General features: G+C 38.4%; 1 protein-coding gene across 5 annotated transcripts in view; it reads left to right on the top strand.

Annotated features, from left to right (window-relative positions):
* Positions 1 to 17,630, top strand: part of prox1a (prospero homeobox 1a) — a 107,908-nt gene that overhangs the window by 18,308 nt on the left and 71,970 nt on the right. For all 5 annotated transcript variants that reach the window (XM_063055794.1, XM_063055792.1, XM_063055795.1 and 2 more), the window contains exon 4: positions 9,384 to 9,578. In XM_063055794.1, coding sequence (XP_062911864.1) covers positions 9,384 to 9,578 — 195 coding nt within the window. The remainder of the gene's footprint in view (positions 1 to 9,383; positions 9,579 to 17,630) is intronic.

The raw sequence follows: 17,630 nt of genomic DNA, 5'->3' as shown, positions 1-17,630 counted from the left end.
TAGAAGTGTGACATTCAAAGTTCATTTATATTCTGATGCACCATCAGTGGTGACAGGCACACAGGCCTACCAGCAATGGCATATTGTTAATATAAAACTGCCATCTGATAGCATGGTTTAAGATCCTTTAAATGTGCCTGAAGTCATTTATTTTATTGGAAGTAAGTTTTTAGGTTGAAATATGTGAGTAAGATCTATTTATGGAGGCTTTTAATAGCATTTTGTCCTTTAATAATTGCAAGAAAATGTGCCTTAAGTTTCAAAGGAATACTTACAATTTTTATCACCTTAATACGTCAAGCACTTATCACTGAATAGTAACTACTTATAGCAGTAAAACTCTGACAATAATTAAAAAGTGTAGTAAACAAGATTCAATATAAGGCAAAGTTGTGTTTAAAATATACTTTATTTTATTCATATTTTCCTATTAAATCTAAACGAATTTGGAATGTCTTCCTTCTACAAGAACATTTGCTGTGTAGAATTTAGTTTAACTTCTTAGTTCAGCCACAGTTTGCCCCCAATAATTGGATAGTTAACAGCCTTGAAGATGTAAGACAACGTCCTGTCTGTAGATTGATGTCAATGTAAACTTCCACACAGTTGAATGGTAGCCAGACAAAAACCCAGAGGCCTTCATTTCAAATGGGTTGAATCTTAGCAATGAATTCTGGAACAGGTATAGAATAATGGATAGATGTCAGACTTAGTCGTATTCAGTAGTTTCCAGAAGGCATTTGAAATATTTCTGACTGGTCCATTTTTTGCACCTTTTTCCCCTGTTCCCAGAATTAAAATGATTTTTTCTTTGTAGGTAATTGTGTACCCTGCAATGTAGAAATGGGATACGATGGTGTAAATTTACATCCATGACCAAAAGTAATTCTCCAGATACTGCACTTTGCATGATATGATCACCATACTACATAGCACATTGCATAAAAATAGATTTTTTTTAATAATTAAAAAATATAACACTTCAAACCAGGTAGTTTAACAATTTGGTGTACTTATTTATTATTGAGATCTTGCTATTACATTACATTGATGTAATGCCAGACTTAGATTAGTGCACTGATAAAGAGAAATTTGCTTCTGGAGTAATAAATCCCATAAATTTGCTGGCTTCCTAGAAATGTATTGCTTGCAGCGTCCAATATCACGTAGTTTGCCTTTATCACCAATTAATAAACAAGAATGTTTAAATGTTCGCTGATATTAATGCCCAGAAACCCATCATAGGTTTGAAGGATAAATTGAGATGTGATGTAGAGGCTATGCATTTTATTTTGCTTGTAAAACTATTTCTTTTAAATTCAGATGAATTTCTAGGCAGTAATATATAATATTAACACATCAAAATGTACACTCCTGGAAGAACTCAGAGGGTGAGGGAGTTGGGAACTGGAGTAATAGGGCTGAGGACAGGGCAGTTGGTATACAGACTGTTCAGTGAGACTGTCAGGAAGGACGGGCAGATGGTAGGGCAAAATTGCAGTCAGTGAAATGAGTTGCAGTGTAACATGGGTGACATAAACAGGACTGAAGGTGTTATATTTGAATGCACGCAGTATACGGAATAAAGTAGATGATCTTATACGGCAGTTAGAGATTGGCCGCCCTGACATTGTGGGCATCATGACTGAGTCATGGCTGAAAGAAGCTTATAGTTGAGGGCTTAACATCCAAGGATATACATTATATCAAAAGGACAGACATAGGTGACATAGGATGGGGAGATGTAGAATCTTTGTCAGTAGAGTTAAGAAATTACAAGGGTAAAAAAACCTCGATGGGAGTTATATACTGGCCTCCGAACAGTAGCCGGGATGTGGGCTACAGATTACAATGGGAGACAGATAGTCATGGGGAATTTCACTATGAAGTTAGATTGGGAAAATTAGGTTGGTGCTGGATCCCAAGAGAGAATTTGTAGAATGAGGTGGCTTTTCAGAGCAGATTGTGGTTGAGCCGACTAGCGGAAAGGATAGAATTCACCTGGGAGGGAGAAGCTAAAGTCAGATGTATCATTATTACAGTGGAGTAATGGGAATTATGGAGTCATGAGAGAGGAGCTGATCGAAGTTGATTAGAAGGGGACTGTAGCAAGGATGATGGCAGAAACAGCAAAGGCTGGAGTTTTTAGGAGCAATTTGAAAAACACAGGATAGCGACCTCCTGAAAAATAAGCGTTAATCTAAAGGGAGGTTGGCACAAATATGGCTGACAAGGGCAGTCTAAGACAACATAAAAGCGACAGAGAGAGAATATAATATAGCAAAAATTAGTGGGAAATTTGAGGATTGTGAAGCTTTTACCAACCAGCAGAATGCATCTAAGAAACCATTAGGAGAGAAAAGATTAAATATGAATGTAAGCTAGCCAGTGATATCAAAGAGGATCCCAAAAGATTTTTCAGACATATAAAGAGTAAAAGAGAGGTGAAAGTGGATATCAGACTGCTGGAAAATGGCATTGGTGAGGTAGTAATGAGGGACAAGGAAATGACGGACGAACTATGATGGTTTAAGGGTTGGCACACATTGTGGGCCTAAGGGCCTGTACTGTGCTGTACTGTTCTATGTTCTAATATAGTACTAATGATAAGACTCTTGGCAGCGTGGAGGATCAGAGGGACCTTGGGATCCAAGTCCATAGGACACTCAAAGCTGCTACGCAGGTTGACTGCGGTTAAGAAGGCATACGGTGCATTGGCCTTCATCAACCATGGGATTGAGTTCAAGAGCTGAGAGGTAATGTTACAGCTATATAGGTCAGACCCCACTTGGAGTACTGTGCTTAACTCTGGTCACCTCACTACAGGAAGGATGTGGAAGGTGCTTGGAAGTAGGTACAGAGGAGATGTCAGGGTTAAGTTTTTTACGCGGTGAGTGCGTGGAATGGGCTGCTGGCGGCGGTAGTGGAGGTGGATTCAATAGGGTCTTTTAAGGGATTTTTGGATAGGTACGTGGAGCTTAGAAAAATAGAGGGCTATGGGTAACCCTAGATAATTTCTAAAGTAAGTACATGTTCGGAACAGCATTGTGGGCCGAATGGCCTGTATTGTGCTGTAGGTTTTCTATGTTTCTATGTTTTTAAATTAGTATTTTGATCATTCTTCACTGTGGAAGACACTACCAGTATGCCGGAAGTTCAAGAGCATTAATTGCTATTACTAGGGAGAAGACGCTTGGGAAACTGAAAGGTCTGAAGGTTGGTAGGTCACCTGATATACACCCCAGAGTTCTGAAAGAGAGAGCTGAAGCAATTGTGGTGGCATTACTAATTATCTTTCCGGAATCACTAGATTCTGGCATGATTCCAAAGGACTGGAAAATTGCAAATATCACGCCACTCTTCAAGAAAGGAGGGAGGTAGAATAAAGGAAGTTATAGGCCAGTTAGTACGACTTCAGTGGATGGGAAGATGTTGGAGTCAATTGTTAAGGATGATGTTTTGAGGTACTTGGAGGCACATGATAAAATGGGCCACAGTCAGCATGGTTTCTTTAAGGGGAAATCTTCCCTGTCAAATCTGTTGGAATCCTTTGAGGAAATAACAAGCAGGATAAACAAAGGAGAATTGCTGGATGTTGTTTACTTGGATTTTCAGAAGGCCTGTGACAAGGTGCTGTACATGTGGCTGCTTAACAAGATAAGAGTCCATGGTATTACAGGAACAATACTAGCATGGGATAAAGGATAGGCTGATTGGCAGAAGGCAAAGAGTGGGAATAAAGGGAGACTTTTCTTGTTGGCTACTGGAGACTAGTTGAGTTCTGCAGGCGTTAGTGTTCGGATTGTTTCTTTTCACATTATATTGTATGTCAATAATTTGAATGATGATTTTGATGGCTTTGTAGCACAAGTTTGTGGAAGGTACGAAGATAGGTGGAGGGGCAGGTACTGTAGAGGAGGCAGGGAGGTTGCAGAAGGTCTTGGACAGATTAGGAGAATGGGCAAACTAGTGGCAGATAGAATACACTGTCAGTAAGTGTATAGTCATGCACTTTGGTAGGAGGAATAAAAAGGACTACTTTCTAAACAGGGAAAAGATTTAAAAATCTGATGTGCAAACGGACTTGGGAGTCATCGTGTAGGATTCTCTAATGGTTAACGTAGATTGAGTCGGTGGTGAGGAAGATAATTGCAATATTAGCATTCACTTAGAGAGAACTAGAATATAAAAGCAGGATTCTAATGCGGAGGCTCTATAAGGCAATTGTTAGCAATTTTTGGCCCCTTTTTTTAAGGATGTGTTCACATTGGAGAGAGTTAAGAGTTTCACAGGAATGATTCCAGAAATGAAAGGGTTATCGTATGTGGAGTGCTTGATGACTCTGGAGTTTTGAAGAATGAGGGGGAGTCTTGTTGAAATTTATTGAATATTGAAAGGCCAAAATAGAGTGGATGTGGAGAGGATGTTTCCCATAATGGGGAAGTCTTGTATCAGAAGGCACAGCCTCAGAATAGAGGGATGTTCATTTGGAATAGAGATAACAAGGGAATTCTTTAGCCAGAGGGTGGTGAATATGTGGAATTTGTTGCCACGGGCAGCTGTGCAGGCAAGATCAATGGATGTACTTAAGGTGGAGGTTAATAGATTCTTGATTAGTCAAGGGTGTCAAAGGTTAAGCAGAGAATGGGGCTGATAATAAATCAGCGATAACGCATAAATCAGCAGAGCAGACATGATGGGCTGAATGGCCTAATTCTGCTCCTATGTGTTATGATCAAGTTTTGTCTGTGGAGGAGAAAAAAGAATGGGTGTTTCAGGTCAATATCAGCATCAGGATGGTTGGTTGTGTCCTGATGCAGGGTTTAGATCCAAAGTGTCAGCCACCCCTTTTTATTTATTTACAGCATGGAGTAGGCCCCTCCAGCCCTACAGGCAGCGCTTTCCCAGCTACCCCAATAACCCTGATTTAACGGTAATCTAATCACTGTACAATATACTTTGACCATTTAACCTATCCAGTACATCTTTGGACTGTGGGAGAAAACCTGACCACCTGGGGAAAACCCATGCGTTCCACAGAGAGGATGTACAGAGGAAACTGGGATTGAATTCTGATGCCCTGTGCTACAATAGCATCATGCTAATACTTCCAACATCTAAGTTCTTCCAGCAGCTTGCATTTTTGCTCCAGACTCCAGCATCTGCAGTCTTTTAACTCCATGTAGCGTAGCAAGATTGAGCTAGCAATCTTCTGACCTTAGTCATAGTTCAGTAATCTGCTTGATTCTGTACCTCATTTAATTTCCCTCCCTGAGTTCCTTTACCCTCTGTTCTTTTAGTGTCTTGAGTCATTAAGTATATTGAATAATTTCTATAAATTCAGCCATTTTCAGCCCCTGTATATAAAAAAAGAAAGTCCATTCTTCAATACTAATTAATCCCTTATTCTGAGTTATTCTTCTTAGTTTTGGATTCTCCTGTCTAGGGAATTGAATTCTTAGCACCTGCACTATGTTCTTTTTCAGAATGTGTGTATTTTGGAAGGTTAATCTCCAGTGAGTGTATGCCAGTTTTTCTCAATTTCTCAGCACAAGATCACCTTTGCATTGCATATCAGTATCTCACAAGTGGAAATGGCATAATGGTGTTTAGAATGTTTAATATTACATATAATTGCTACATATGTTGGATGCTTTGCAAAAATGCTTTTAAATTTGAAAATATAATTTGCAAGGGAATGGACACAACATTTAATATTAGGAAAATTTTAAAAAGGCCATTTGTTACTATAAGCTTCTGGTCATATGATTAACACTGTGCTTGTGGAATAACCAGAATACTCATGATCACACATGATCAGTGAGAATAGATTTCACCTATAAAAAGTATCTAATTTTCTCTTCTGTCCACCTCCCTGCTAACAGCTCCAATCTCAACTGCTGCCCCTCCCCACCATCATCACCATTGGCAAGTCGATCGCTGCCTAACTAGATTAAGGTGTCAAATTGATTTGTTTTATGGGTCCTTTGACTGTGCTCATTGAATATTTAGGAAGTTTCTTCAGCAAACACTGGGATTGGACATGTCCCATGGGAAGCATTAATCCGTCACAGGAACAATTAAGTTGCAGAAAGAAGAGATCTTCTCTTGTACTGGTCACTTATTTGTGATGCACCAGTGAGAACCTAAAGATCAAGATTACTATGTTTGTTTAGAAAAAAACTAATTCAGGAACTGCTAATGTTTGATAAGCAAAAAGTGACACAAGTCTTAAATGCTGAGCCCTCATGTTTGAGTGGCTCTGTTGTTTAGGCCAGTGCATCTCTGGTATTTCAATTCTGTAACAATAGGTTTTAAATCTCCCTTTACTCCCTTCTGCCAAACACTGTCATGTGGACTTACTTTTATTTTGTAGTCCCATTAGGTCATCTACAGGCCATTCTAGAAAAAATACCCTTTCTTTTTTCTCTATTCTTGCATGTAGGAGACAATATCTTGTAACAATACTGAAGCTTAATCTCCATGTCAAAGCAATTTTCATTCCCGGGTGCGCAGGCTGCTATCGTTTTGTTATGTTTTGTTTCTTATACTAAAAGAATTAAAAAGGAACAGTAGTCGTCATGGGGCCTGTAGTTCTTATCACAGTGTCTGGAAATTTGGACAGTGTATTTTGCTGCAGAGATAACACGGAAAGAACTCAGAGTTCAGCAAATAGTAATGGGTTTAAGTTCTATTGAAATCAACAGCAAATCAGATAATGGGGTCCTTCAGTTGTCTTTTTAATCAGGTCCCCGCAAGGCTGAATAGAGACCGAGCAGACACACAGAGTGAAAATATAATTCTTGGATAGGTTAAGTACATGTTTGAACTCTAGCAGTCAGAGTGATTTGATGATGACTTAATCATTTTCTGGTCAATTATCTGTGAGGACCCTTGCAACTGGAAGGCAATTATGATGCAAGCTGGCCTTTAGGAACTGCAACAGCTTCCACTTCTGTTTCTGTGTTACTTAGCCTTCACTGCCATGAATTTTCATTCACTTCATTATCTTAAATTCACTGGAATAGAAACAACTTTCTGCATTGTAATTACACACCCATTAACTGTCAGCTTGATAGAAGCAGGCAGCCCTCTTCATGGCCAGAGCAAATGCTTGATAAGTACTCACTGTGATTTTTGATTAATGCACACTTTGTGCCATAAAGGGGAAAAATGATAGATGCCTATATTGAGAAAAGTCTTCCTGATATACAGGCAAATTAAAGTTACAGATTTTAACTTGACTAGCAGGGATTTAACAAATTTTGAATATGCACAAGACCCTGTTTGAGTAGGGGACTTCATTTCTTGTAATAGATCCCCATAAAAGTATTAGAGAGTCATCAAGTAATAAAGTCTGAAGCTAGCTGCTCTGAACAATTAAACTTCTATTAATTTGACAATAAATATCTGGAACATTGTCCATAACCTTAACACTTTTATGGAGAGAGAGAGGTTAGAATGATTAGTTTGAAAACCATTCACTTTGGTCACTTCAGTTGCCAGATGTGGCTAATGTGCATTATATTCCTGGAGCATCGATCTGTAAATTTTTCACTAGCTCCTGAAATACTCACGATGTTTTATGGGGGCAAAAAGAAAAGAGGCAGAATTTCTTGGTCAGCTTGCATACAATAGCTGTTTTACTTGATATCCAGTTAGAAATTAATGGTTGAAATATGTAAACTTTTGATTTTATTCATGAAATAAGTAAACTAGAAAAGCCTATATGATTATGTCCGTTAGTGCAGGGCAGCAAGAATACTGGCAATAGGCAAGATGGAGTCTTTACCATTACAGGTCCTTTTTGATTGGTTTCCAGTTGTTTTGGGTGGCAGGAGTAGTATTATACTCTAGATCAGTTATGTCTGTGCCCCTTTTTAATATTCCAATGTTGGGGACCAGCCCAATCTTGTGACCTAATTCCCCTTGGGATCTACTCGTGCTTTTTGGAAAGCCAGTATACTTCATTTAAGTGAGGTTGAAGTGGAGGCTTTCAGTGTTTAGTTTCATTGCTCCTTAAGAGACAGAGGACCTTTGGAACGATCACAGGTTTTGCCCCAGACAGGACCCAATATTTACTCCAAGCTTCTTTACCACACTGAAATTAGAACACCAGTGAAATTTATGAGTTCATAAGGGAGAAATCTGCCTTCAGAGTAGCAGTAAATATGTAAATAAGTAGCAGTTGTGCATTATTCTTTGCTTCCAAAAGTAGAGTGTAATATGTAGAAATTATTTTAATGAAAATTTGTTGCTAGAGTCTCTGACACTTCATTTCAAACTCAATTATGCATACTAGAGCCTGATCCAGATTCCAAAAGAATTCCTCGAAGTACATACAATGTTAGTATATTCTCTTTAGTTTTGGGGTGTTATAGTTAAATAATCACATTCAATGGGAATACTGAAGCTCAAACTGTATTAAAATGGGATGTCCAAAGTGTTAATTTACCAATATTACTCACTAAGTTAAAATAAGGTTTCCTAGTTTATTCATTTATATGCAATTATTTTGTGATCATGATAGTTGATGTTATTATTAAGCCATGCTGTCTCTATACGTTTTTGTTCTTGCCTCTGGTGTCATGCTTTTTCATGCACCTCCCAAGTGTTGAAAAGGCAATTTACTTCCAGACCATTTCCTATCTGGTCTGGTGGAGTCCCATGGAGTCCCAGCATCCCATGTGTATTCCCAGGAAGAAAGCACATTATTTTCTCAAGATGCTGTGCTGTGCTTTTCCACAAACAGATAATTGGGTGGAAGAAAGGAAAATTAAATACAAAAGTGAAATTTTATTGACTGACTTAAACTATCTCTTCAGAGGAATGTAAAAAACTGCAGTATTTAAAAAGGCGTCAGTCTGTAGAAAGCTGAAAATCTGGTGTATCTATCTGAAGCCAATTATTTAATATTACTTTTTGTTTGGGTTTAGTTCTGTTGGAATTAGGTGAAATAATGGTTACATCTTGCAAGTATGAATATAGAAGAAAAAGATTAAGTTTTGCAGTGACATGTTTTCTAAAATGAATTGAGTTTATGGATAAAATATGACCTTAGTGAACCAGGGGACTATATTAACTGAAAAGATTGTCTGAAGTATTTAAAATGTTGTTTACAGTGATCTAATAACCATTATGTGCTTTGTCACATAACTTTAATGCAAATATTTTTCATTAGCTATGAGAAGAATACTGTTCCTATTATACAATGCCCCTACTGTGCATAATACATACCATTCCATGTCCAATTACTTGAACTAGTTATCTGGATTTATTATGGAATATAGTATCAATTTATTACACTTAAAATGTTATTAACTTAAAGAATAATGGCAATTGAAACCGAATCTGCTCATCCTGTTATACTTTCCTATTGGCAGTTTAATAGGTGCATCACCTCACAGCTTATCAAGTGGTTCAGCAATTTCCGAGAATTTTACTACATCCAGATGGAAAAGTTTGCTCGTCAGTCTATTAACGATGGAGTAACAAGTACTGAAGAGCTGACTGTCTCCCGTGATTCTGAACTATTCAGAGCCTTGAACATGCACTACAACAAAGCAAATGATTTTGAGGTACGGAATTTGTTTCTATGTGAGCATTTCACAATGAGTGTGAAGACAGATGTTAATGTTGTTTGTGAAGCAACACGAGATCATTATACTTCCTTGAAAAAAATTATTTTTTTAAAACTTGGTAAACAATGCAATCTTTGGCTTGGTTTTTGTTTTAATGCTTCCAGATTATGAGCTACTGCAAATTTGATGAAAGATTAGTTACAGTAATGCTGTTGTAAGTGCTATTGGAAAATGAAGCAACATAGACTGACAATTTGCCTGCTAAAACTATGTTGTGATCCCAAGCAAATAAAATTAAATTTGTAGCTTGAGGTCCTAGTGGTGAAAGTTTGTGGATCGCTCTTTGTTGTCTGCTAATGTTGCGCTTTGACCTTGGGTGTTCTCAGCAGTTTGTCTTTGATGTCAGTGAAATTTAAATTCCACTGTGTCACCAAACTCTTGGTGTGATGCAATCTTTTTAGAGGTCACCCAAAACTAAAGTATTTAAACATGCCTATAGTGTGAAAGGAGTTAAAACTAACTTTTAAAAATACATCATATGCAGAAATATTTTATAGTAGATTATATTTTCTTGCTCATAAGCACATTTACTAAATTATTGAACATATTTGTAAAAGGGGTATATATTGGCATTACTTTCATATCTAATTTTCCTTATTTTCCACATTTGAATGAAGTACAAAGTGTGAAAAGATAGGAATGAATCTCATTCAGCCGGTTTTAAAGAAAGCATGTCAGGAGGGGGAATTCAATGTTTATCTTTGAAAGAAAAATATTAATGCTGAAGGATTAGCCCAGTTGGGGAGAAATCTAGGAAGTAAGTACTTATGACAGCAATAATTTAGTATAGTGATGGGCAAATAGGGTGTGAAGAAGAAATTGATGATTTGCACCAGTAAATTAAAAGTTGCATTAGGAAAATGTTAAAATAGATTGACAATGCATTCAACTAAAATGGAATTGAGAATGATGTATCCAATTGGAGTAACAACACCTACCCAAACACCACCATTTTCTGTTGAATTTTCTGTCTTTCCATTTATTTTGGATGAGCATATGAAATTGAGGCAAAGGCAGCACAAAAACTAATTTTAACCTTGCAGATAAGATGGAGAGTTAATCAGTTCTAGGTTTCTCCATCAATGTGGGAATGTTGGCTTCTGAATTTTATCGTTGGCTTTTGCTCCACTTACTTTTAACTGGTGGTAATATTACCCTCACCTAATCATCCCGGAGGATAGTGGGAGGAATGATATTGAGAAGAGCAGGAGACCAGGTAACAAGGCTAAATTGGGGAGTTATTCTACTCATCCACTTCTACGATTCACTGCTGTACTAGCGGCTGCTAAGGTCACAGTGCAGCTTAAACAGAAGTAGATCTTCCTCAGTCCATACTTCTGAATAGCTGTTAAGTAATGACTTTCCATTAGTGGATTATTGGGGTAGTTGTGAATTATGCCATTAAATTGAGGGGTCAACTGATGGAAATCTTGAAAGCAGTGGGGGGGGAGGTGCAATCAATTATCTGTAGGAAGTGATTGGAAAAGGCTGCAAATTGTGTTTTTGAATTTGAGAGAGTCTGCAGTGTTAGAGATTGCACATTAGAACAGAAGAAGCATTTGTGAGTGCAGACTTGGGCAGTGTTTAGACATCACTATAGCTTTGAAATATATGGGATCTACAGAAAAGCTAATGAAATATTTAAAGATATACTGCAATTGATTTCCTGTTGCAGCCCAGGGCATGGTTGCGAATGTCTGCTTTAACCCCCCCCCCACCCAAACCCAATCTTCACAGACATTCAAAACTCTGCCTCTGCACAAGTACCTTCTGATCCTCATGGACATACTCAAAATGGTATCCAAATATACTTTGCATGTCATGGAGTATCACATTGCACATAAGAGTATAAGATATAGGAGCAGAATTAGGCCATTCGGCCAATCGAGACTGCTCCACCATTCAATCATGGCTAATTTATTAACAGCCCCATTCTTCTCCCTTCTCCCTGTAACTTTTGACACCATGACTAATCAAGAGCCTATCTACCAACATTTTAAATATACCCAATGACTTGGCTACCACAACTGTCTATGGCAGTTCCACAAATTCACCACCCTCTGTCTGGCTAAAGAAATTCATCCTCATCTCTGTTCTAAATGGACATCCTTCTATTCTGAGGCTGTGCCCTCTGGTCCAAGACTCGCCCACTATAAGACTCCTCCTCTTCACATCCATTATTTAAACCCCTTTCAATATTTGGTAGGTTTCAATGAGATTCTTACCCCCTCCCATTCTGCTAAACTCAGCGAGTATAAGCCCAGAGCCATTAAGTGCTCCTTATTACAGGACCCTTTCATTCCCAGACTCGTTCTCAAGAACCTCCTCTGGACCACCTCCAATGTCAGCACATCTTTTCTTAGATAAGTGGACCAAAACTGCTCACAATGCTCCAAATGCACTCTGACCAATGTCGTACCAAGCCTTATCATTATATTCTTTCTCTTGTAGTTCTCTTGAAAAGAATGCTAACATTGTACTTTACCTCTGAATCAACCTGCAGGGAATCCTAAACAAGGAGTCCTTTTGTACCTCTGAGTTTTCTTCCCATTAGAAAATAATCTACACCTTTACTCCTACCAGAGTGCATGACCATACTTTTAAATGTGCTATATTTCTCAGGCCAGTTCTTTGCCCATTTTCCCAAACTGTCCTTCTGCAGACTCCCTGCTTCCTCAATATTACCTGCCCCTCCAGCTATCTTTGTATTGTCCGCAGACCTGGCCACAAAGCCATCAATTCTGTTATCCAAATCACAAATATACAATATAATGTGTAAAGAAGCGATCCCAATACTGACACCAATGGAACACCGCTAGTCGTGGACAGCCAACCGGGAAAGGCCCCCTTTATTTCCACTGCCAGTCAGCCTATCTTCTATGCATGCTCGTCTTTTTCCGGTAATGCTGTGGGCTCTTGTTAAGCAGTCACATGTGTGGCACCTTGGCAAAAGGCCTTCTAAAAATCCAAGTAAGCAACATCCGCTGGCTCTCCTTTGCCTATCCTGCCTCAAAGAATTCCAACAGATTTCCCCTTGAGGAGACCATGCTGACTTTGGACTACTAAATCATTTGCCTCCAAGTACTCCAAAACTTCATCCTTAGTAATGGACTCCAACATCTTCCCAACCACTGAGGTAAGGTTAACTGGCCTATAATTTCCTTTTCTACCTCTTTTCCTCAGGGAAGTGACATTTGCAATTTTCCAGTTCTCCAGAAACATTCCAGAATCTATTGATTCTCGATGGGCCAGATGGCTTACTCCTGCTCCTATTTCTTGAAAGATCATTACCAATGCCTCAAAAATCTCTTCTGCTGTCTTTTTAAGAGCCCTGCGGTGTAGTCCATCTTGCCTAGGTGGCTTATCTACCTTCAGAGCTTTCAGCTTCCCAGGCATCTTTTTCTTAGTAATAACAACTACACTACTTCTGCCACTTGACACTCTTGAATTTGTGGCATACTACCAGTGTCTTACATAGTGAAGACTGATACAAAGTACTAATTCAGTTTTTCTACCATTTCTTTCTCTCCCAATACTACCTCTCCAGTGTCAATTACTAATTGTCTGAAATCCACTTTCTCCTCTCTTTTGCCCTGTATATACCTGAAGATACTTTTTGTATTCTTGTTTATATTACTGGCTAGCCCCTAGCTTATGATATCTTTTCTCTCCTTGTGGATTTTTTAGATGTCTTCTGTTGGTTTTTAAGTTTCCCAATTCTCTAACTTCCTGCTGATTTTTACTATATTATATGCCCTCCCTTTTGCTTTTAGGCTGTCTTAGACTTCCCTTGTCGTCCATATCTTCCCTTCAGACAGCTACTTCTTTGGGATGTATCTATCCCATAGCTTTAGAATTGCTCCCAGAAATTGCTGTACTGCCATCAGCCCTGCTGGTGTGCCCTTCCAATCAACTTTGGACAGCTCCTCTCTCATGGTTTTCCCTAAAGAGCTCATCCACAAGCTGCTCTAAAAAGCCATCTTGTAGACATTCTACAAATTCTCTCTTTTGGGATCCAGCACAAACCTCATTTTCTCAATCCTTGGATGTTAAGCTCTCAACTAAAATCTTCTTTCAGCCATGACTCGGTGATGCCCACAACGTCATACCTGTAAATCTCTTAACTCGTTGCAAGATCATTTACCCTATCCCATATTGTGTGCATTCAAATATAGCACCTTTAGTCCTGTATTCATCAGCATTTTTGATTTTGCCCCCATGTTACACTTCAACCCATTCCACTGACTACAATTTTGCCTCATTGTCTGCCTGTCTTTTCATCACGGTTTTGCTACATATTGCATCTAACTGTACACCAACTGCCCCAATGTCAGCCCTGTCACTCTGGTTCCGATCACCCTGCCAAATTCGATTCAACCCTCACCAACAGCTCGACCAAACCTGCCAACAAGGATGTTGGTTCCCTTCGAGTTCAGGTGTAACCTGTTCTTTTTTTGTCCAGGTCTTACCTTCCCAAGAAGAGATCCTGATGACCCAGAAATCTGAAACCTTGCCCCCTGCACCAATTCCTCAGCCATGCGTTCATCTACCAAATCATTCTATATTTGCCCTCTCTGGCACATGGCACAGGCAGCAATCCAAATACTACTGCCCTTGAGATCCTGCTTTTCAGCTTTCTACCCCCCCCCCATAGGATCTCTTCAGGACCTCATCCCTTGTTTTCAGGGTCTGCTGTGTGATTCAGTCTCTAGGGATACCATTTAATTTCATCCATCTTGGGGTACATCTATAACATTGACTAAGCAGCTATGAGAAAATAAATCAAGCACATTAGGGATTAATTATTTTGTAAAGCTGTCAATTGTATTTAACAATAAGGATCAAACAAGAAAGTAAGAGAGAGAAGGATATTTGTGGCTAAATTTATTTATGAAAATCATACCTGTGGTGTACTTCAAGACCAACTTTATAAGCTACTCATGCTACGGTATCACCATACCTGTGCCTAAAATTGTTCTGGCATAGTAAGCAGCAGCAGAACTAGATCTACATTAATGGTGAACCGCGAGGCTTTTCCAATATATATTTTGCAAGTTCTGGGGTAGGAATGGAGGTTGTGCCAACTTGACATCCATATAAGGAAATCTTTAGGTCTATCCTCAATTTGCAGAGCTTCCATGGGTATTTGCCAATAGTTTGCTCAAAATAGTGTGGGTGAATTACTTGCCAAATTAGGTACAGAATGAAAAATGGAGAACAAGAAAAAGCAAGGTATCTGCATTATTTCTTTAAATTCTGTACAAACAATTGCAATGGTAAAGAATGAGATATTTTTCTAGAATGGCAATAATTATGACACCAAATAGATAGAATGAGAATCAGAATCAAGCTTATTATCACTGAGATGTGTCATGAAATTTATTGTTTTGTGGTGCAGTACAGTGCAAGATAAAAAAAAATGACTAAAATAATTACTGGAAGTTCCAAAACTGGAGTAGCGAGATATTAGTCATGGGGTCTTGGGCTGTTCAGAGATCTGATAGAGGGGAAGAAGCTGTTTCTAGAACATCGACTGTGGTTCTTCAGACTCCTGTACCTCCTCCCTAGTGGAAGTAATAAGAAAACGGCGTAATGATGAATGCCACCTTCTTGAGACGCCACCTCTTAAAGATGTCCTCGCTGGTGGGAAGGCTTGTGGCCATGATGGAGCTGCTGAGTCTACAATCCTCTGCAGCATGATGTCTTGAGATTGGGATCTTTGAACTTCCAACATCCACATCCATGTTGCTTCTGTAAAGCATGATTTCAATTACTTCATAGTCATATTGCATGGATGCAGGCCATTGCGCCCACTATCCACGCAGACCAATGGAGCCCACCCTTATTAATCGCATCTTCCAGCCCTTCTTTATCCAGGAGATCCAAGTGCTTGCTTAGACACTTATTAGAATTCTGATCACAGATCTGCTTCCACCATTTTCTCAGGCAGTGTATTCCAGATGCTCACCACTCACCAGGTGAAAAAGCTTTCCTCAGTAATTCAGTTATTGATGATGGAAAATTATCTTGTTGGCTATTTATTTTTTCATTAGAAGACAGGAGAGGGAAACTAAACTAGCTATGATTGAATGGTGGAGTAGACTTGATGGGCCAAATGGCCTAATTCTGCTCTGTCTTATGATTATATCAATCAAATGGCACAACTAAGCAAACTCACAATGGTATAATCAGATCCAAAGTTCTGCAGTTGTTATATATGATGGAGGAGCACTGATTATTTGCTTAAGGAATACGGTAAGTGGTAATTGGGAAGGGATCGCCTTTTATTCTGGAGTCACCTGTTATTGTGGCTGTTTAGACCGGAAGTACTTGGCCAGATTAACCTATTTTATATCTGAACCAAACTAGAGATGTTCAGTTTTCAACTTAATATATGCTTATTCATAAATGTCTTTTGGAGCTGATAGTAGCCATGCATTTTTACAACTAGAAGTTTTGTTTTGTACTGTATTATTGAAGAGGCTCTTCAGAATCTTCTACCAAAAAAGATGGGGGGAGGGAAACAAAAGTAAGATTATTTTGAAATATTCTTTCGCACCAGTTTTATTGCTTCTTGTTTACAATATAAAGGAATGGCAAAAACTACTGAAAAGCTTTTTCTCGATTTCTACAGAATTACTTAGTACATTCTTACTCCTTATGAAGCACACAAAAGTTAAGTATAATTCTCAAAGTAAATTTTCTTTCCTCCTTTCAAAAGACACTGGACTTGCTGTCAGCAATACAGTGTCTAATTTGGTAGTAGGATTTTGAATATTCAATCCAAAAGTTTTTTTATTCAAATGTACTGCCTGATATTATGAAAATTACATTAATTCATCACAGGCCTCTCTGTAGAAAAGTCTAGTGATATACTGTTTAAATTAAAGCAATATACATATTGGAGCACCAATACCTTGGAATGTGGACATGCAACTTAGCACAGACTGATGTGAACAAAAAGGTAGAAATTTGGCTCTTCCTCTATTGGATGAAAGAAAATGTATGAGAATAAATCTATGGTTTGCTATTGCGTACCATTTCTGAACTATTTAATGTCAGCCTTAGCAGGTAATCTATTTCCTCTGTCTTGTCATCTATGATATTATAATGGAGCAGGGCAGTGGGAGGAAGGAATTTTTCCAAAAAAAAAAGGGGGCTTGTATCTTCCCATAAGTGATTATGAATATTATGGGCTTCCCTCATCTAGCCCTATACTTTGTAGCATGATCTCTGGGGAAAGAATAAGTGGCCAAGTGAATTGTAGTGGGCATCCCATTGTTTAATGTATGCTGTGATTGTCATTCCCTTCACGTTAAAGTCAGGTCTTTCAATTAGGTTTTAATGCTGGTTGCAACACCTTACAGAAAAGTGACCATATTATACACTCTGTGTATTGTTTTCACAAAGGTTCAGGAGAAGCTAAAATATGTCAGATACTTGACTAATATGGTCAATCCACATTACTTTATCACCTTGCTGAATATGATTCATACCAGTGAGCATTTGGAACCATTGATGTGTTAAGTTGAAGTTAGGCAAGGCTGTTTTGCAAAACATGATATTATGCTAACTTGTTTGCATTTTTTTCCTTCTGAATGCAGAAACAGTATTTGAATATTCTCCCGATAAGGTGCACAAAACCCTGTCCTGTGCAGGTATCAAGTTGCAACTTTTCAATTTGCCCTACAGAGCCTATCTGTTTCTCTGTGTATGCACTTTCACTGACTCAATACTTGCAACTTTGCTTTTAGCTTTGGCTAAATATAAGGAAGGCGACATTCATTAATTAACTTTGCCACAAATTTGCCCAGTAGAAGGTTCATGGAATTTCTTTTATCCCAATTATTTGGGTCAATAAAAACATTGTTAAATGAGTTTGATTTGAGATGTTCATAGAAAATAAATTTAACCTTGAGCAAAAACTTCCATTTTCTAATTGAGACACAGTGTAATATAGGAAATATCACAATTTTATTTGTATAAATT

This window comes from Mobula hypostoma, chromosome 8 (assembly GCF_963921235.1).
Source record: "Mobula hypostoma chromosome 8, sMobHyp1.1, whole genome shotgun sequence".
NCBI classification, from domain to species: domain Eukaryota; kingdom Metazoa; phylum Chordata; class Chondrichthyes; order Myliobatiformes; family Myliobatidae; genus Mobula; species Mobula hypostoma.
This window is presented reverse-complemented; position numbering and strand designations above follow the sequence as displayed.